Here is a 20,906-nt window from a genome sequence, read left to right on the forward strand (position 1 = left end):
TCAAAAGTCCCACAAGATCTCCACCTTCTCATTTTCGATAACTTTTTCCACTTTATGTTCCCATGACTTTCTGGATTCAGGTAAATCATTTTTACATAATGACCAGTGGATGAATTTAGCAATTCGGTCATGTCTAGCTTTGTAACAGTTTGTGCGATTTTGCTGCATTCACATATTAAATGTGAAACAGTTTTGACTTTGTTATTGCAAAGTAGGCAGTTTGGGTTGTCAGTGGATTATTATTATTATGATTTGCCATCAAATTGTTGTGGATTATTAGCAACCATAGAGATAGATTTTCTCCAAGATGATCTATCCCAGGAGTGTCAAACTTACATCATCAGGGCAGCATCACATGACGTATCAGAACTTTCCCCCCCTTTGCTAAACTGGGTGTGGCCGTGGCCACCGCATGACACATCTGGCCTGCGGTCTGGGAGTTTGACAGCCCTGTTCTATCCCTAACTTGGTTATTTCAGGTCTTTCAATTGGGCACTCATTGCCACTGCAATTGAATTCATCCACCTTGCTGCTGGTCATCCTCTTCTTCTCTTTCCATCCACCAATCCCAGCATTAGAGCCTTCTCCAGAAAGTTATATCTTCACATAATGTGTCTGAAGTAGGATCATTTGAGCTTGGTCATGCCTCAAATGAGGCATGAGAACTCAAATGAGAACTCTGGATTGATTTCTCTGATGATGCATTGTCTTGTTTTCTTGGTGTCCATGATATTCTCAAGAATCTCTTCCAACACCAAAGTTCAAAAGCCAATATTCTTCTCATCCTGTCATTATAACAACATACCTCCACTTCCATAGGATATCACAGAGAATACCATGGCTTGTACAATTCTGAACTTTTGGTATAACCTCGGACTAATTAAAAAGCAATCTATGAGTGCCAGGCAGAGACAAAGGGGTCATACACACTTAAAACCAGCACTTTGGATTTGGAAGCAAAAGATTCTTTGGAGCAAGTGGGGCTATAAATCCATCTTTGACTCCTTAACAGAAGCTATCTGCAACTCTTTAAATAAGAGGCAACTTTTCCTGGAATCATGTGGCCGCTTGCAGTATCCTGGGAAAGGAAATGGTCCATTTAAGGACTATAACCATCAGAATACCTTTTTGCTTTTGAATCCTAATACAACAAACAGTATAAAAAGAGAGTGTATTAGAAACACACACTAATGTTTAGTAAAAACAACAACAACACTGATCTCAGGTACGAGAGAAAAGGTACTGTAGAAAAATGTATTTCATCAGATCATAAACCAATAGGATATAGGCATCTTTCCATACATACATAGTAGCAATAGCACTTAGACTTATATACCACCACACAGTGCTTTACAGCACTCTCTAAACAGTTTACAGAGTCAGTATATTGCCCCCAATAATCTGGTCCTCATTTTAGCAACCTCGGAAGGATGGAAGGCTAAGTCAACCTTGCATATCTTTCTAATAATAAAAAGAATGATGATACATTTACACAGTCATATACTTTTAGAATATGAAAAACATTCCAAATTCTTTAGAATAGCCCTGGTAATTTGGGCAAGTATTGTTATGTGCAACTGACAGAGAGAATGATTTATCTAATTCTGCATCATGGTTATTAAAAAACAATTGTACAGGTAGTCCTAGTTTAACCAGCCTAATTAGGATTTGAGTATTCAACAATAAATAGCTGTTAGATGACACTTCATGTGGCCACACCACTTGGCAAAAACAGCTTTTGATACACATGAATGAAGGCAAATATACACGTCCCAGGATAATGATGCAGGATCCAATTTGGGTCTGCCACCGGGACCAGAGGTTTACTCTTCCAAGCTTTTGAACTTGGAAGTCCAAAAGCTCAGATTAAATCTGTCGTCCTGGTGACCAACCCAAATTGGATCCTACAGCTTTGATACTCTCAGTTGCGATCGTTAAGCCACATCACACTGTCATTAGGTGAGGACCTTATGCTTCTCCTGTCTTGCTGCACTCACCTCCACTTCAAGTCCTCGCAACCTCATATCTGCCCCATTTCTGACCTTTTAGCTGCCCTATGCTCTGCCATCCCTGTTGCCTCCAGTTATTTTTCATCATCTTCTTCCTCCCATTACTGATGAGGTGTGCCAGGCCTGGCCTTTCATAAAGCAGCTGCTGGCTGTTTGAAGACTTCTTCCTGCAGCCTCAAGCAGGTTTCCTGAGTCAGCAGGGGCAGCCTGATGTGGGGAGAACTTAAGTGCACTCTGTGGTCATATGGGCAAGCTGCCAAATGCCCAAATTTTAATCTCATGATCATGGGGTCATTGCAATAGTTGTAATCTTGAGAACCAGGTGTAAGAATCATTCATGTAGCACCATGATAACTGGACTGTTAAGCAAGGACTACCTGTTCGTATATTGGTGAATAGTAATAGTCCAAAATCCATAGCTGGCATAGCAGATTGGAGGTCTTGTTAGATAATATTACTACTAGCTATTCTATAATACTACTACTATAATACTAAGAATCTATTCCTTCTTTCAAAGAGCAACAGAGGTAGGATTCAGACAAGAAAAGGCTCTAGATATTTCCCAGTCTGCCACTGGTTTTAAGTCCTGAGGAACTGCAAGGGGTGTAGATGGAGATTTCCAGAGTTTGAGATCCTTCTTTCAAAGAGCAACAGAGGTAGGATTCAGACAAGAAAAGGCTCTAGATATTTCCCAGTCTGCCACTGGTTTTAAGTCCTGAGGAACTGCAAGGGGTGTAGATGGAGATTTCCAGAGTTTGAGATCCTCTGCTTCAAACCGATACCATTAGGATAAAGTTGGCAGAGGAAACCAACTAAAGTCAGAAACATTAGATATAATTAGCTTTGCTTAGTTGTCTACATTCATTTTTTTGTTTGTTTGTTTAGATGTCTAGATTTCATATAACTTAGTTTAGCATTCAATTCCTCAAGAGTTTATTCTCTTGCATTTGTTAAATATAAATATACTTTATTCATTGTTAGTTCAGTGCTGGATTTCTACTAGGCCAGCTCAAAACTGCTTAAGTCAACTTTCCATGATACAAGGCAAAATTGAGCTATTTGTTCATAGGTTTACTCCTAAGAAGGGTGGGGAAATGGGAAGGAGATTCTAGAGGCCAGGAAAAAAAGGGGGTGGCTCTCCCAATTCAAGAATAGGTGAGGGTAGTCCAATTGCCAGTCCTGAGTAGAACTCTTTCACCTGGGAAAACAGGTACATTCTGCACATACTGCAAACTTTACAAAAGGAAGGTGGAGACCTCAGATCAGGTTACATATAGCATTCTAGGACAAAGCCAGTGGTGGGTTGCACCTTTCATTACCACTGATTTGCTCCACATGTGCCTGCCCGCTTCACAGACACGCCTTTTGCACATGCGCCCTGTCTTTTGCACATGTGCTTTGGTCAAGCATGCACCTTCCGTGCATGCATTCGGCCTAAGAAACATGCCTAAATAGGATGGCATAGAGCTGGGGTGGATGGGCAGTCACACCCGTGATTTCTGCTACCGGTTTGGATGAACCGGTTTGAACTGGCTGAATACCATCTTTGGACAAAACTAAAATGTTCCCACTCTTTCCTGCCCCCCCCCCCCCAATTTGCTTAATCACTGCATGAGTCTGCAGAGCAAAGATAGGGGAATTCAACTTCTGCCGTGGAGAAGTAAAGAAAAGGTAGAACAGATCTTATTGTGCTTGGAGCAAGAATAAGCACCATTTGCATACACTGGCAAAAAGAAATCTGGAGTCTGCCACTGGGAGTCGTGCTGCAGATCCTAATCATCTCAATTCATTCAAAGAGCATTATATACTCTCCAGACTACAGGGAGAGCAACCATCATGTATACAGAGGCTACTTTAAAAATCCATTTTTTAAAAACCCAATTGCAGAATAGAGAAGGACATGGCAAGATTCGTTTTCAGAGCAAATCGCAAACTATATTCTTGGTTTCCACAATATGAATTCACCTAAAAAGGATTTCCGTCATTTATGGTTAAGAGTGCTGTAGGAAGTCAACTACTGTCTTAGCAAAGGGGAAGACAATCCATGATTATAAAGCAGGAATTTTGGTGGCAGATTTTTTGCCTTCAGAATTAATGAGTCTTATTCTCAAGGAAGATGAAAAAAAGTGGCTTCACTCCTTCCAATGACAAAGCATTTGGATATCCTTCTTTCTTATCAGATCTTCACATACAGGAAAACAATTAAAAAAAACCTTCACCCTTGGTGATATGCTAGAAATCTTTGGTCATCACAATAGCTCCAGTAATATTCATCCATCCATCCATCCATCCATCCATCCATCCATTTTTCAGAATCTTAAATATTTCTCTGTGGGTGGCCCATATTGGTAATAAGCTAAGTAGAAAGTTCGAGTCTGTTCTTACATGTTTTTTTTTTCTTAAAAACAAACCAAACTTGACTTGTTCAAATCTTTTTACCTCCCAGGTTTCTGAATATCACATATTATACATCAAACAGATGCAACTTCAGCTGAGTGCCTGCATCTGAATGCCTTACAATTCTCGGTGCGCTTAGATGGATTAATGTCATTATTTGAACGAGATGCTGCTGCTCGTAAAGCAATGTAATTAAAAGCTCCTTTGCCACAAAATATGTAAAGCACTTTGTTTTCAAGTATATAAGAAGAACCCCAATGAATCAGGTCAAAGGGTCCACCCAGGCTAAATGTCTGGGTCACATGGATTGTCTACCTGCCTTTAGAAGTAACAACCCTTTTCTACCGTCACTTTCTAGCAAAGACAATTTGAAGAATGTTATCTGTGATTAAAGCTAATTATCTTCCAGGACAAGCATGAAGATTTCAAAACATGAGGCTTCACAAAAAACTAATAAGTCTAATAAATGTTTTGATTTACAATATTTTGTGTAGAGGCTCATGCAGGCTGGTAATGACTTTCTCAGTATGTGCTTTGGGGAAAACAATAGAAGCATTTGTGAGACTTTTTTTTTAGAGTCAATTTTTTTAACCACCTACCCAGCCACTTCTTTTTTCCTACGGGCAGTTAAGTCTTTGTGGTAGAGGTCTAAGATTTAGGATGTCTCCAAGGGATATCTAGAAATCTTCTTTGGAATTAAAATAACTTTACCTAATACTTAAAAAGCACAATTGAAATCTATTCTCAGTCCAAGTGTCTAATTTGTGTTACTCTGTGGTTTCATAACAAATTCTTGTTGAAACTTTATTAGGAGATTCTGTTCTGAGACTTAGGCTTTTATTTATTTTTTTCAAAGAAGCATATCCGTTCTGAAAAGAAAACCATCTGGTTTGGTTTAATGGTTAAGGCACCAGGCTAGAAAATAGGAGACTGTGAGTTCTAGTCCCTCAGGCATGAAAGCCAGTTGGGTGGCTTTGGGCCAGGCACTGTCAGCCAATCCACTATCAGCTGGAATGATTGTAGGGAAAATAGGACGAAGGGGAATACTATGGATGTTCACTAGGTTGAGTTATTTATACAAAATAATAAAGATGGGATAAAAATAAATAAAATAATAGTAATAATTGATGGGGTCATAAAAAAGAAAAGTCATAGAAACTAAAGAACTAAAGTGCTCTGGGACTTTAGAATTCAAACCAAAATGTACTTGCCACATACCCCAATTGTCACTAAGAAAGACATAAAAAGTCTACGTAGTGGACATGGCAGTGTCTGGAGATAGTAAAATAGAAGAGAAAGAACTGGAGAAGATAACAAAATACAAATACCTGTACATAGAAATAGACTGACGATGGCAAAAGGGATCGCATCCTACCCCATACATCCCTGCGACCAATTCGCTCTCACGGGGAGGGACTCCTCCGGGTGCCGTCCACTAGGCAATGCCAGCGGGTGGCGCCCAGGAGTAGGGCCTTCTCTGTGATGGGCCCGACCCTCTGGAATGACCTCCCCCCCGACATCAGAACTACTACCGATCTCCGCTCCTTCCGCAAGAAACTCAAGACCCACCTGTTCCAATTAGCTTGTCTGGCCCAATCGTAGTTTTAATTTTCAATCCTCCTGGCCGGCATTTTAAATTTTAAGGGGTTGTCCTTTTAACCTGTTTTAATTTTTATTATCACTGTACAGACCCTATATTTAATTTGTTTTTAATAAGGGGTATTTAATATTGTTATTGTTTTAGCTTTTGTCTGTACACCGCCCCGAGTCCCCTCGGGGAGAGGGGGCGGTCTATAAATTTAATAAATGAATGAATGAAAAGAAAGCAAAGGTAACTTATGGGATCACCACTTTCAGGACTTACAGTGGAGGTAGTTATGCAACATCTAGAAGCCACAGCATTTCCACAAATGCAATCCAAAATATAGATCAGATATGTACACAATTTCACCATAATAAAAAAGTTAGAGAAAACCCACAGAACCATCAACATCTTCAAAAGAATAGAGTTTACCAGAGAAGAAGACAACAACAACTCGCTATACTCTCTGGACATCCTGATCTGCAGGGACCACAACGGCAAACCGGAAACACAAGTAACAAAAAATCCATCCACACCAGCTAAGTGCTCTACTACCAGAGCAACAACTCAAACTCCCACAAGAGAAGCTGTGTTATTTAGACAAGCACAAACTCACCGCAGCAGCTCTGAACAGCAGAAAAGGGAAACAGAGCATGTAGACAACATATTCCAACAAAATGGATTTCCATGGACCTTTATCAAAAAGTGCTTGACCACTCAACCCAATATAGAAGAACCAACAGAAGTGCTAAGAAGAATCACACTGCCATACATCAAGAACATCTCAGAAACTATCACAGACTACTACCGTGTTTCCCCAAAAATAAGACCCACCCCAAAAACAAGCCCTAGCCGGATTTGTTGGGGATCAGCATGGCCAGCACGAGAGGCGGTGAGCACACAGGGGCCAATGGTGTCTGGCACAGCTGTAGCCCTCTAGTCCCTTGGCACAGCACAAATACTGATAAGTCTGAGCATGGAGGCAGAGGTGGGGAAGTAGAAAACAGGTGATCTGGACATGCTGTGTGGCTGCCTGACTCATGGGAGGCTTGTGCAGCAGCACCGGCAGCAGGCGGAAGCAGAGGTATGGGGGAAACAGGTTATCCCAATGGCCCACATGGATGTTTGTTCAGCATGGGCGCAGGCAAGCCGGTAAATGCTGGGATGGAGTGGGTGGCATATTGGGATCGCCTCTGCCTCCACCTGGTTCTGCTGTGCACTATTTGCCCAGAGGCAGGTGAAACTTTGTCTGCTTGCAAAGGGGACACTTTGAAATGGAGCTAATTGGTCCGTTTCAAACCATCTCCTTTGCAAACACATGAAGCTTTGAGTCTCCATCATTTCTCTGTCTGGCCAAAAAGTGCTTGGTCACCTATGGAGTGTTTGGGAATGAACCAAATCGCTCCATTCCCAAGTGCCCTATAGGCGACCAAACACTTTTTGCTCAGATGGAGAAATGACAGAGACTCAAAGCTTCGTGTGTTTGCAAAGGGGATGGTTTAAAAAAAAGCAATTAGTTCCATTTTCAAGTGTCCCTTTTGCAAGCAGACAAAGCTTCATCTCCCATTGGGTGAAAAGTGTTTGGGCAGCTACCTCGCCCTGCCCTTTCCATCCCACTTTCTGCTTGCCTGTGGCCTCAATTGGGACCAAGCTCTCGATACGGTCCAGCCTTCACCTGCCCTGCCAGGAAAGTGAAGAGCTCCCACAAAGCCAGCAGGAGCATGGGCAGCCGCTTGACAGCTAGCACAGTGCTCGCCATGGCCAAGAAATGCCCAGGCTATGCCAGGATTCTGAACTATGCTTCCTGAGACAGTAAAAATCACATGCTTAGTCCCAAAACCCCTTTTTTTATTTAAACGGCTATGAATGATGTTCATTCACAGCCCATAATGATTGTCAACCAGTCTGTGAAGAGTCCGACAAATGTCTGCCACAGTCTTTCATGGTAAGGCTGATAAGCACCCACATTTATCTCCCTTGAAACGCTGCCAGAGACCTAATTGCCAATTAGTTTTGCAAGGCCAAATGGAGTACAGAGTCAAACAGAGCTTCAGAGTTTAAACCGAGCAGAAAGAACAAAATTGCTTTCTGCAAAGGCTCACGTCCATTTGCTCCTCTTTTATGTCTTATGAGAAAGACCAATCTTATCCAAACCTTACTCCCGAGTTGCCTCTTTTGTCTTAACTGTTCTTGCCTTCTTGTAGCTCTGCACATGCATGCACTGGGAACAGGCTCTCCCTGTTCCTCTGCCTTGCTGATGTCAGACTCCGGAAGCTCCGGAAGCAGCACCTAACTACTAGATGACCCTGGCCCCCTCTCTGCCTCTGACGCAGAGCCTTCGTCTGAGCCTTCCCCAGATTCCAGAACTGGCCCACGCTCCTCTTCAACTTCCACTGTCCGATTCTGCTGCCAGCTCTGCAGGCTGCCGGCAGACCACAACAGCCAGTAGAGAAGAGAAAAGAAAGAAAGAAAGGAAGAAAGAAAGAAAGAAAGAAAGAAAGAAAGAAAGAAAGAAAGAAAGAAAGAAAGAAAGGGAAGAGGTGGTCCTACTGCTACCAGAATGTGACAAACAGTGGACAGAGATGGTCAGCTCATGTTTTGGACAGTCCAAAAGTTATTCCACTGAAGGTATGGTACATTACAGGTATTTTTTTTCCATCCTAAGGGAAGAAAACCCACATGATTTAAAAGCTCAACTGGCAATAAGCTGATCTAAAAGCATCAATATCTCTGCTTGACCAAGGCTTCCATAAAAGCACAAAGTAAAACTAATAGCTGTTATTTTCAAACTACTGGGCCCTGCCACGTTATTAGATTAAACAACTTTCTAATTGTTTCCATAGCACAATGTTCTTCTCCATGCTATTACAACAGTCTTCTTGTAACACACACTGTCAGCCACAGTTCAGTGGCATGTTCTTCTCCTGTCCACACTGCTGTGAGGTAATAAGATCAAGCTGAGCAGTCATTCTCCATGTGTATGTTTAATGGGGTGTCACATCCCACCTACAGCTTAAACTTTCAGCAAGGCTTTGCAAAGAACAAAAGAAATGACCAAGGCCCTTGCTTTGCACCCATATTTCCCTTCTGCAGACATATATTTCAAAACAGCTGTTCAAAAAGAAGAAGAAAGGGAGAGCTGTGATTGTGTCCGAAAGTAGAAACAATGTGGTGTCTTGTGTACCTTAATGATAAACAAACTGATGATGGCAGTCTAAGGGTTTGTGATTGACATTCCACTTCATCAGATAAATGGAGCAGTTAGTGAACAGGAGAGAGGATGAATGCAAGAGCTACTGCCAAGTTTCTGAGGGGGTTAAAGGAGAACACTGTCTGTGCATCAAGCAGGAAAGAGCTTTTGCTAAGAGAAAAGAAGAAATAGTACAAACTATTAGGAATCCTGCAATGACCAAAGGATGTAGTTTTGTATATGGCAAAAGTAGGCAGAGCCCTGGAAGACTTTACATTCATAGTTCAAAACATCTGCTTTCTCGACTTTTTGAGTAGGACTATAAGCTCAAAATATATGGAAAAAAATTGTTAAACAACCGCAACCAGGAATGCCATGCAGGATTTCCGCACGTGATGTGCAGGGTTTTGGTACATTTTCCCCTCTACAGTAGAATAAATTGTATTACCTTAATTGGCACCACTAGCTGAGCAAACTTATGTCTTTGTTTAGCTTTCTAGATTTGGGATGCCTGTAAGTGTGCGTGTGTGTCTATAAAAATGATCTTTGAACTACTCCTGTTTAAGATGTCAATGCAACTGCAGTTGTCAGCCAAACTCACCACTGCAAGCCCATTTTCAGGAGGGGAAAGACAATACAATATATAGAATATATCAAAGGTCAGGTCACAATGTTTTATTATTATTATTTTCAGAGAAAATATTCCTACTTTTAGGAATGCTTAAAGGTCATGCATTATAAAGGAAATTCATAGAAGAAAATGGCAATGCATGTAAATATTGAGTGTAAATTATATAATAAATGGTTATGGTATTCACTTTTGGTATGCTCTTTTTAGATATTAGAAAAAAGGTTTGCATATACATTGAGGATGCTTTTTTTGTTGATCCTAATCTAATTATCTACTTTTTAAGGGGTAAAAAAAGGAACAATAAACATAGATAGATTTTACATTACCTGTAACAAAATACAGACTTTTCTGGATACGGGTATTTGTTTCTTGGGAATAGCATGCTGAGTTTTGAGAGATTTTATGTTCATGTTTTGTAAGTAGAAAATTAAGGCTGAAGTCCTAGGTAAATGAAAATGTCCCTTTGAATTCAGCGGAGGTTACATTTGATTAGATAGACATGCAAAACCATATTCTGTCAGCCTGTAATATTTCTATTTATTCTACTGATCAATGTCATGATGCAAAGAGACACATTCAGGGCCTCCCAATCTAAATATGTAATGGAAAAATCACACCTGGATCCAGGTTTATATAATGTGTACCCATAGTTATAAATTCAATAATGACTTCTTTATGAATGATTTGTTTTTGTATCTCTTTAAATTGGTGTTTAGTTGCTCTGTTCAAGCACAGAAAGCCAGATAGCTCCGGACATGTTGATTGCAAAGAGTGTCAAGGATTAACAAATGTGCCACATTGTGGTTGTTTATTTCCTTTGTTGTTTCTATGGTTTCAGTGAAGGGTTTCTTTTTTCTACTAAGGTTAATATGGAATAAGCTCAATACAGAAGTTATGGAGTGATGCTTACTAACAATTAAAGTGATGCTCGTTTCTTTAGAATTGGGGATAAAAATGAAAGGACATTATTTTATTAATGGAAACAGTCTGGCAGAGACATCAAAGCACTGGATTCTTTCATGTTCACTGGAAAATTTCAGAAGCTTAATTCCAACACTTAGCAAGATAAAAAGCAAATTTATGTTAATTATACATCTTAAAATGAACTCGGCCAAATGGTTATTCCTCTACTCTGTCAATAGAGCTGTTGAAATTAACAGATCAGAAATGTGATCACAACGCTGGAGGCAGAATATTAGTCCACCAAATATATGATTCTAAAAAAAAAGACTTTTACTATCCCCCAAAGCTAATCATCAATAACAGAACTTGATTGCAGATTATAAATTAAAGAGGTTATCTGGGGGCTTAATAAAGACAACCAATTGATGCCAGTCAAGGAAAGAGCCTTGCATGCTTAGTCTTCTCCTTGACATCAGAAGCTTACTTCAGTTTACATTTTTTTAAAAATGTAGTTTAAAAAACTACAAAAATAATTTAAAATTTCAATTTAAAAATGCTAATACCGGTGGGTTAAACAGTCATGATAGTGGTTACATCATCAAAGCTCCACCCCCTTTTTACTGCATGTGACCTATGTCAAGAACTCTAGGCAATTGTGGCTGCCATTTTGACTTTTTTGACCCCTCAAATATACCTTTGTTTAACAGAGATATCTTGGACAAGAAAGTATAGTAGTAAAAGGCAAACTAAAAGCTTTCATGCCCAGACTTCCAATAAACCTTTGTGTACTAAGGCAGCTTTCCATATCTCCCCCCTCCCCCACGAAGTTTTAAACTATAATTCCCATCATCCCAATCTAGCACTATCTTAAGATAAAGTTATTAGTCTGGGCTAGCATTATTTAAGGGAAAAGCAGCTCTCACAAAGAATCACCAAGTTGATATCTTGTAGCTTGGCTTCTTTGCGTTTTGACCAACACTGAGATACAACATTTCTATGTAATACTTGTCAAAGTGGCTTTTGATAATAGGAAGAGGCATTCTCTATTCCAGTATTTTGGGGACACACCATTATTGGGTAGGTATTGGGAAGTCTTGACAAGCTGATCTACATGCCCTTTGAGGATGAAATTATTGTTAATACACCCAGATTCTTGCCAGTGTCCTCTTCTGAACTGTCAAGCACACCTGTGGCCAGCATCATAGACAGCCTCTCCCTGCCCTGGCTAGAGGATGGGAAATGTTATCCAAGACAAGGTGGCTTTTTGGCATCAGGGATGATACCGTGGGATCCTCGGTGTTGCTAGCTTCTGAGGAAGGCCACTGCACACCTCAGTCACCGTATACAAACGCTTACTTCCAGACCACCCCTCTAGTCTGCGTGTGCAACAGCTACTGCAGAGAGAGAAAGCGAGCCCAGAAGCGGGACTCCAACATCCCCAAATAAGCCTGCTTTTCTCGATGCAGAGACGTCCTTTCATTTATTCCCTGCCGAGCCCCGCGGTTCCAACATCGCTCGCCTTTGTTGTTGTTGTTGTTGTTGTTGTTGTTTTTATTTCGGATTATGATAACGCAAAGACGTGGCGCCGGGTGGAGAAGGATGCTCGGCTGCAGGGAGGAGCAGGCATTCGAGGGTTGGGACGGCGCGGGGTACCTGCACAGCGGACAACGCCGAACAGGTAAGCCCGATCAGCAGCCGCCCCAACACGGAGGAAGAGCCTGGCCCGAGGTCGTCACTCTCCACAACCTCACAGTTCCTGCTCCACAGCGCGCGCACACGCACGTCCACACGGGCACACGCAGAGTTGACACCCTGATCCCTCAGCCCCCTTAACCTTTAGCCCCCGAACGCCTCCTGCTCCTCCGGCCCCGCAACTGACCCAGAAGATGAAGTTGAAAAGGAAGAGCAGGAACTTGACGCAGCGCATCCCTCCTTGCACTCGCCCCATGGCAGCGGCGGCTCTTGCTTTCTTCCTCTTCCTCCTCCTGCTGTTGCTGCAGCCACGAACAAGCCCGGCAATCCCTCTCGCCCAGAAGCCGCGACAGGCGCCTTTACCCCTTTGCCGCTTTCCAGCCGGGGAGGGCGCAGGGGCGGAGCCCGAGAGAAAGAGGCGGAGCGGAGCTGCGGGTTGTTTAGGGCCCTTTGACCTTCCGCTCCCAACGGAGACTTCGCGGGGACTCCGCTTCTAACGTTAAAAAAAAGGCTAGATGTGGGAGGAGGTGGGGGAATGTGCCTGCCTTTGCTTTTGTCTTAACTTGGAGGGGACGGGATGCGCTTTGGCGGGAATTGTGCTCGCCTTGAGGCAAAATTATGCTCGTGGGAACCGCCGCCAAGATTACATTTGGACGCTAGACGTCGTTCCTTGATATCGCACCTCCTTTGCTGTCTTTTAATGGATCCGTTTAATTCCATTAATGCTTGTCCAAGACGTGCTCTGAATAGCTAGCTAACTAGCTAGACAGACAGACAGTCAGACTGATATCCCCCTGCAACTGATAACTAGGCTGGGAATAAAACTTACCCTGTCCACATAGCAGCTGCGTTCCCACAAAAGACAGTCGAGCAAAACAAACCCATCATTTTAGCCTACGCTGACACTGGGCAGTTTATGGTTGAGTCGTATTTAAGCAGGCTAGTTAAATTCACGTGTCCCGGAAACATAGAAGAAAGTTTGCAGCTGCAAACGTTGCAGTTGCAAACGTTGATGCTTTTCTAAGGTGCTTTTCTCATATGAGGGAAAAAAAAACTTTCGAAGCTTTCTGCAAACGGATTTTGTTTTCCTAGGGAGAAAAAATTGGCTCACAGCATTATGCACAGCTTCACTTTTCTACTTGTAACAATTTTTCATTTTACACTAAAGCTGGATAGTACTAAAAAAGGTCACTGCTTTTAATGAGTATATTTTTATAAGGGGAAATAGTATCAGCATGTAGTCGAAGATGGATTTGTATGCCTAATTACCACAATAATATATTAAAGTCAGTAGTCTGATATCTAAATTAAGGTAGCAATAGGAACACTCTTTATTTTTTATTTTGGGACTTACAATAGCATTTGTAGCGATTGCCTAGATAAGTCCCTGCAGTTTTCTTGGCAAGATTTTAAGAAGTGGTTTGCCACTGTCTCCTTCCTAGAATAGAATTCTTTATTGGACAAGTAGGATTAGATACACAAGGAATTTGTCTTTGGCACACATTTGTCAAGAATCATAAGGTACAACACTTAATGTTAGTCACAGGGTACAAATAAGCAACCAGGAAACAATCAATATCAATATAAATCGTAAGGATACAAGCAACAAGTTACAGTCATGCAGTCATAAGTGGAGGGGGTGGGTGATAGGAATGATGAGATGACTAATAGTAATAGTAATGCAGACTTAGTAAATAGTTTGACAGTGTTGAGGGAATTATTTATTTAGCAGAGTGATGCAGAGAGAGCTGAGAGGGAGAGTGAGTGGCCCAAATGGCTTTGTGCTCAATGCAGGGTTAGAGTTTCTTGCCTGGTACCTTAAACACTACGCCAAACTGGCTCTTATAATAACTTAACCACATATTCCCTAATTTAAGAAAAGCTTGACCCAGGAAGACAAGTTCTGGCCACCAAGCTTTATCATAGGAGCTAAATACAACTGCTGAATCACCTCTGCTGCTTTTAAACGATGTGCTTGGAAGGCAGGGAATAATGGCTTGGATTTCCTCTCAAAAGGGAAACACAGGACAGGAAAGAAGGATGCAACTGCTTGTCTTTCCATCATCAAGAGGGAAGGAAAAAAATATCCATGGTGGATGCACAGCTGGATACTTGCTTGCTTATGGTGGGGCATGGTTCTTCCTGGATCAGGTATGACATTTCCCCATCTCTGAGAACAAGCAATTCTCATTTAAGAATCAGCTGTACTAAAAAGTTCTCATGCTCACACATCCCTCTTAAGTACTGTGGCAAAATAAAAGCTAGCATGGAGTTTGTTGATCTTAATTTTGTAAGGTCCTTATACATTTAAGACATATTATTTTAAAAGATACTTCAAGTTATTTTTCAATGTCATAGAAGGCAGTGGAAATGCTCAGTGAGATGGCATGAACAAATGCATGAGGACTGGAATGCCTCAGTATAGTTTAATTTTGGCTATCTCAAAAAGCTACGAATTAAATATAGAACAAACAGATGCTTTGCCACCAAACTAAAATTCATAGAAGAAGAAATGTTTTCAGATATAAGATATAAGAATTTGGTGTCTGCACATAGAAATGACAGAACATAATCTGCAATGATTTATATAGGAGGCTTTTTTTGTGCTCTAACAATCCTATGTGGTTGGCTTCACAGAAAGGTTTTTTTGATAAACGTGTTCTGCAACCTGGAAAGTTTCATCATCAGGCATGCAAATTTGTCTAAATGTTGAAGCCACATCCTTATAGAAACAAACTATCATTAAAGGATCAGCTCAGTGGTCAGTCTTCCTGTATATACATGAAAAATCATTGTTGGCTTATTCTTAGTAAAGGCATAAATTTAAAACCTACACCACCCTCCTAATTTACAATTTAAGTCTAAATTTTTTAAAAAATCCTTGCTTAAGGGAATTAAAAAGGTATGAAGGCCATAATGAAATTTAATGTGGTCCTAATAAACATTGCTCAACAACTGAATTTGGTAGGTAAGTTCTACAATCTTTCCCACAGGATGAAATCATTAAAATCCACTTTCTGAACCCAAAAGTTTATTCAGAGATCAGTTACAGAACAACAAAGTTGGAAAGGATGTTTTCTAGTTCAAACCACTTTCCAAGCAGAAGACCCTATTCTATTCCAGATAAAAGGCTGTTCAATCTCTTCTTAAAATCTCCATTATTGGGCTACCAAAATTTCTAAACATATGCCATACTGCTGATTAATTGTTCTCATTATCGGAAATTTCCCCATAGTTCTGGGTTGGATCTTTCTTTTATAAGTTACCATCTGTTACTTCTTGTCTTGTCCTTAAGTCCTTTAGAGAGTAGGTTATCCCCCTCTTCTCTGTCACAGCCTCTCAGAAATTGGAAGACTGGTATGTCAATCCTACTCCTTCTCTTTGTTAGGCTGGACATACCCAGTTCCTGCATCCATTCATCATATGTTTCAGCCTTGAACGCCTCAATAATCTTTGTTGTTCTCCTCTGCACTCTTTCCAGCATCTCAACATCTTTTATGTATGGTGGGAACCAGAACTGGATACAGTATTCCAAGTGTGACATTACCAAGTCAGTATATAGCAGTACTAATACATCATGTGACCTTGATACTGTTCTCTGTTGATGCAGCCTAGGACTGCATTGGCTTTTTGGCAGCTGTAGCACTTTGTTGGTTCATACTTAAGTGATTGTCCACTAGGACTCCTAGGTCCCTCTCATAGTTACTACTATTGAGTCAGGTACTCTTTGTATGTGTGATTTGGTTTTTCTTGCCTAAATGTAAAACTTTACTTTTCTCCCCACTGAATTTCATTTTGTTAAATAGGGCCCAGTGTTCAAGTCTGGCAAGACCTTTCTGGATCTTGACCCTATCTTCTAAAGTGTTGGCTACTCCTCTTAACTTGGTGTCATCTGCAAATTTGATGAGTTGCCCTTCTATCTCTTCATCAGGTGGCTCAGTGGCTAAGACACCAAGCTTGTCGATCAGAAAGGTGAGTAGATTGGTGGTTTGAATCCCTAGTACAGGTCTCCTGCATGAGCTGGGGGTTGGACTAGGTGACCTCCAATGTCCCTTCCAACTCTGTTACTATTTACTGTTTAAATGGTTTATGAATATGTTGAAGAGTACTGGGCCTAAGACAAAACCTTGGGGTACCCACTGCATGCTTTCCTCCATGTAGATATGGTTCCATTAAGGACTACGCATTGAATGTGGTTTATCAGCCAGTTACAAATCCATCTGGAGGTGATGCTGTCTATCCCAAAATTTTCTATCTTACCAAGAAGTAAGTTGTGGTCTATTTTGTCAAATGTCTTACTGAAGTCCAAGTTTATGTCCACAGTATTCACTGGCCACTAATTTAGTCACCTTGTCAGAGAATACAATAAGATTTGTTTGGCATGATCTGTTTTTGATAAACTCATGTTGGCTTTTAGTAATAGCTTTGCTTGCTTTTAGGTCTTCGCAAGTCTGTTGCTTGATTACCTTTGCCAGGATCTTGGAAATGATGGAAGTTGCATTATTTCTTACTATTGATACAAGTGCCGAGTCCTACCATAATAAAGTGAAGTAAATTTCTTGTTGCATAAAAAGAGAGCATGTGAGTCAGTTCAACAGGAAGTTGAAAAGAAACAAGCTGAATATGAAAGTTTCTTGTTAATGAATGTGGTGGGAATTTCCAACCCTTTTAGTTTGCACAATCTATCAATGATCTTTTGAGAGAGCTCAATGTCTGATCCTGCCTGAGATGGAAATACAGAATTGTTCCTCACTTAAAAGCAGATGATATACTTATTCAGATACAACACTTCAGAATAGATTCTGTATATCTATTGAATGGTATCTTTCCTGTTTCTTATTATCTGATCATACCTTTTCATTCTGCTAGATCTCTTTCAATTTGATAACAATGTTAAACATTTATACTTATTTTTTATTATTGTGCTCTGCTTTGATAACCCATATGCATGAAATAATACACAGACAGTGTAAGTATAGATTTAGGTAAACAAGTCTGACGTTTCAATTGTGGTGGCTTATTTAATTTTTGTCTCACATTTTCTTCAGCAGATGCTGGAGGGAATTTATGTGCCTTTCTCTTCCATAGCTGATCCCTGTTAACAATCAATGTGTTCATTAATAGAACACAATTGCTGCATTTTCATAACATGCTATGTTCTACGTCAGTAAACCATAGTATGGCTTCACAATACACACGAAGAGCTAAATCGATTGCTTAGTTTCCACAACACTCTGAGGTATGCATTATTTAGCCCTATTTTAGCCTGAATATATTGTATGAATCTGGGCATGTATGCCTTTTCCTTATAATAACCTATGAGATTGAAAGGTGGGGATGGAGAATGGGATTCATAGATTTACCTAGTGAGTCTAGTGTCATGCGGATTAGATATTGATTCTGGATGTGGATCTGGATTGCCAATCCTGGTCTAGTGTTTCAGGGACCACTGTCCACATGCAGTTAACTCAGGAATCTATTCTGGTAATGGATGGGATGCAAGGCTGTTCATGAAAAAAATATGAAAGTGCTAGTTTCTTAACATGGGTGCTTTTCAGTCTGTGGTGGTCTTGCTACTCTGAATCTCTCTACATTTGACAGATTATAATTTAGACAATGCAAATACATCTGCTAAGTAATGTATGTAAAGAAGACACTCAGATTTTATTCTGGGAATTCCAAGAGTTATTTATGAAAAGGCCTATAATAGCAAAATAGTTTTTCCAAAATAAACTTTTCCCAGTTACCTTGTTTCCTTGCTTATTCACAAGAAGAAGAATTGGGGTGTCCTGGAAGAAATGTACTTCCAGGACTTGCAGGTTCTGGAATAACTGGCAGGTTTGGGGAATAACTATAAGCACTTCTCATTAGCATCTACTCCTTTTATTCCTTTCAGAAATTCTTTGTGAAATGTGGCCTTTAGCAGATACACTAATGTCGAATGGGCTTCCTGAACTGTACTACTCACTGCAGTGAAGTAAAATTAATGTTATTAAATATGGGCTGCAAAGCTCTGGATGTCCACTAGATAAGCAGAAGGAGATGTCTTCCCCCTTAATTCCTTGTTCGCATCCAATGTGCCACCAACCGCCTTGCATTTGATATATATGATGGTATGAAATTTGTTACTTTGATGTCAGGGCTGGTGCTGTCCTTTCTATTTTAGTGTGGGGAAAATTAAGAAAAGCAACTAGTGTCTTCACATATTGCATTACAGTATGGTAAGCTGGTTTAACAGCTGCGGACAGGAAGGCACTACAGAGAGTGGTCAATTTGGCACAAGAAACCATTGGTTGCCCTCTGACACCACTGGATGACGTCACCAGATCTCGCTGCTTTAGCAGAGTAAGGAAGATACTCAGAGATGATTCACACCCTGGTCAGTGTTTCTTTGCACTTCTACCATCGGGCAGAAGATATCAAAGTATAGCCAGCTGAACAAAGAGGTTTAAAGATAGTTTCTATCCTTGGGCTGTCAGACTTTTAAATACAACCACAATCACTCCATGCACACACTAGTTTTTTTCTTTTTCTTTCTTTTTCCGTTTCTGCTATAATTTTGCACAAATGAGGTTAAAACCAATTTTGTTGTATTTATTTTGTACAATGACAATAAAGATTATACTTATAAGAGGCACTGGAGTATAAGACACACCAAGGTTTGAAGAAGCAAATTAAAAAAAAAAAGATTTTGCGCTCTGCAGACCTCCTAAAAACAGCCCTGTTTTTTTTTTTTAAAAAAGGGGCATGAATAGCCTTTAGGAAGCTTGTAGAGTGCTCATGAGGGGTGAGGACTCCCAAAATGAGCAAAAAACAGACTGTTTTCCACTAATTTCTGCCCCCTCCCCCAGCACTCTGCAAGGCTCCTAAAGGCTCTGCATGGCCATTTTGGTGAAGGGGGTATGGTTTCAAGAGGCAAAAAATGCTGTATTCAGTGTATAAGACGCACCCAGATTTTCAGCCTCTTTTTTGAGGGAAAAGGGTGTGTCTTATATTCTGAAAAATACGCTAATGGATTGCTCTGCCTGTTTCCCTCGTGCCAAGCGTTACCCACTAACTGAAAAAGAACCACTAGGGAATCACTCTTCCAGTGGTGGGATTCAAATGATTTAACAACCGGTTCTCTGGCCTAATGATTTCTTCCAACAACCAGTTCACCAAACTGCTCAGAAAGTTAACAACTGGTTCTCCTGAACTGGTGCGAGCTGGCTGAATCCCCCCACTGCACTCTTCCCTAATGGGTGGATGCTTGGAATGATTTGTTTCACCCCCACTAAATTGCCTTAATAACAAGAGAGGTAGTTCATACCTGTGACTCATGAGGCTGTTTTTGAAGACAGGTAAATTTTTGTCCTAAACTCATCTGGTTGACAGGTTGAAAACCTGACAGAGTTGGAAAAAAGCTAAACCTGACTAAATCTTCCCAGAGAATAAGGAGAGGCAATTGAGGATCACTGGGGCTCTCTTGCTAGAAAGATTAGATCTAAGCACCACATCCTGCAACATGCTGTAGCCTCCAAGCCTGTGACAATGGGTGTCGTTGCTCAGTGGGAGAGCAATGCCCTAAATGGCATAAAAAGTACAAGCAACAAGCCTGGACTCTCCAAAGTAAAGATATTGCTCAGAGTGGATCACTCCCTCTTAAGAGGTAAAAAGCACCAGCTGTGAGGCTTTTGCATAAAAGACTTGGGCACAAGGATAAATTCATGCTAGATATATTAACTACTGTTCCTTCTGCTTATGTAAATGCCTGGCATTTAGTTTGCTTTTTGACTCTTCTTTACATTTGTTCTGATTTTCATTCTGGTCTCTGCTGTTTTAAATCCTTGGATGATCACTACTGCTTTCTCTACATTATAAGTGCCCTTTGCATTCTTGCTTTTGTTTTTTATTGCAGCCCTTAAAATTTTTATAGGCCTGGGAATAAGTTGTGATTGCATACTCTGAGAACAGAACTACAGATATATTTGCATTTACTATATAGATCAGGGCAGTGGTGGGATTCAGTCAGTCTGTACCATTTCGGAAGAACCGGTTGTTAAGTTTCTGAGCAGTTTGGTCAACTGGTTGCTGGAAGAAATCATTAGGGCACAGAACTGGTTGTTAAATTATTTGAATCCCACCACTGGATCAGGGGCCTCAAATTCGTAGCCTGAGGGCCAGATGCATCATGTGCTGGCCACATCTGGTTTAGCAAAGGGAAAAAGTTGTGGTACATTTCATGACGACAATGTGACACTGTGAGTTTGACACTCCTGATATAGATCCCTAATTCATTAATAAACAAAGGCATATAGTTTTATATATGCATCTATGTATGTGTACATATGTATATATCTGCACATCTTTGTTATTTGAGCTTTTTTTAACCTCTTTTTTGAATCAGCTTTGAGATTGGGTGGCTAAAACATTTTTACTGGCCTTTGAGAGTGTCCTAAGATCTGGGCATGTGGCATTGTGTCCAATGAATAATCCAGTTTTGTCCCTTGGGCAGTTCAAAGG

At 40.7% G+C, this 20,906-nt stretch overlaps 2 protein-coding genes across 2 annotated transcripts in view; one reads left to right on the top strand and one right to left on the bottom strand.

Moving 5' to 3' along the window:
* Positions 1-12,803, bottom strand: part of TSPAN2 (tetraspanin 2) — a 71,161-nt gene extending 58,358 nt beyond the window's left edge. Inside the window, exon 1 of the mRNA XM_081946519.1 lies at positions 12,592-12,803. Within this exon, the coding sequence (XP_081802645.1) occupies positions 12,592-12,660 (69 nt within the window). The 5' untranslated portion in view covers positions 12,661-12,803. The remainder of the gene's footprint in view (positions 1-12,591) is intronic.
* Positions 11,949-17,674, top strand: LOC309388837 (uncharacterized protein). The gene is made up of 5 exons (XM_081946521.1): positions 11,949-12,390; positions 14,421-14,555; positions 16,211-16,376; positions 16,844-16,949; positions 17,493-17,674. The coding sequence occupies exons 1-4, from the start codon at positions 12,173-12,175 to the stop codon at positions 16,919-16,921; spliced, it is 597 nt and encodes a 198-aa protein (XP_081802647.1). The 5' UTR covers positions 11,949-12,172; the 3' UTR covers positions 16,922-16,949; positions 17,493-17,674.
* The last annotated feature ends 3,232 nt before the right edge of the window (positions 17,675-20,906 follow it).

This window comes from Natrix helvetica, assembly GCF_964273705.1.
Source record: "Natrix helvetica genome assembly, chromosome: 3".
NCBI classification, from domain to species: Eukaryota; Metazoa; Chordata; class Lepidosauria; order Squamata; family Natricidae; genus Natrix; species Natrix helvetica.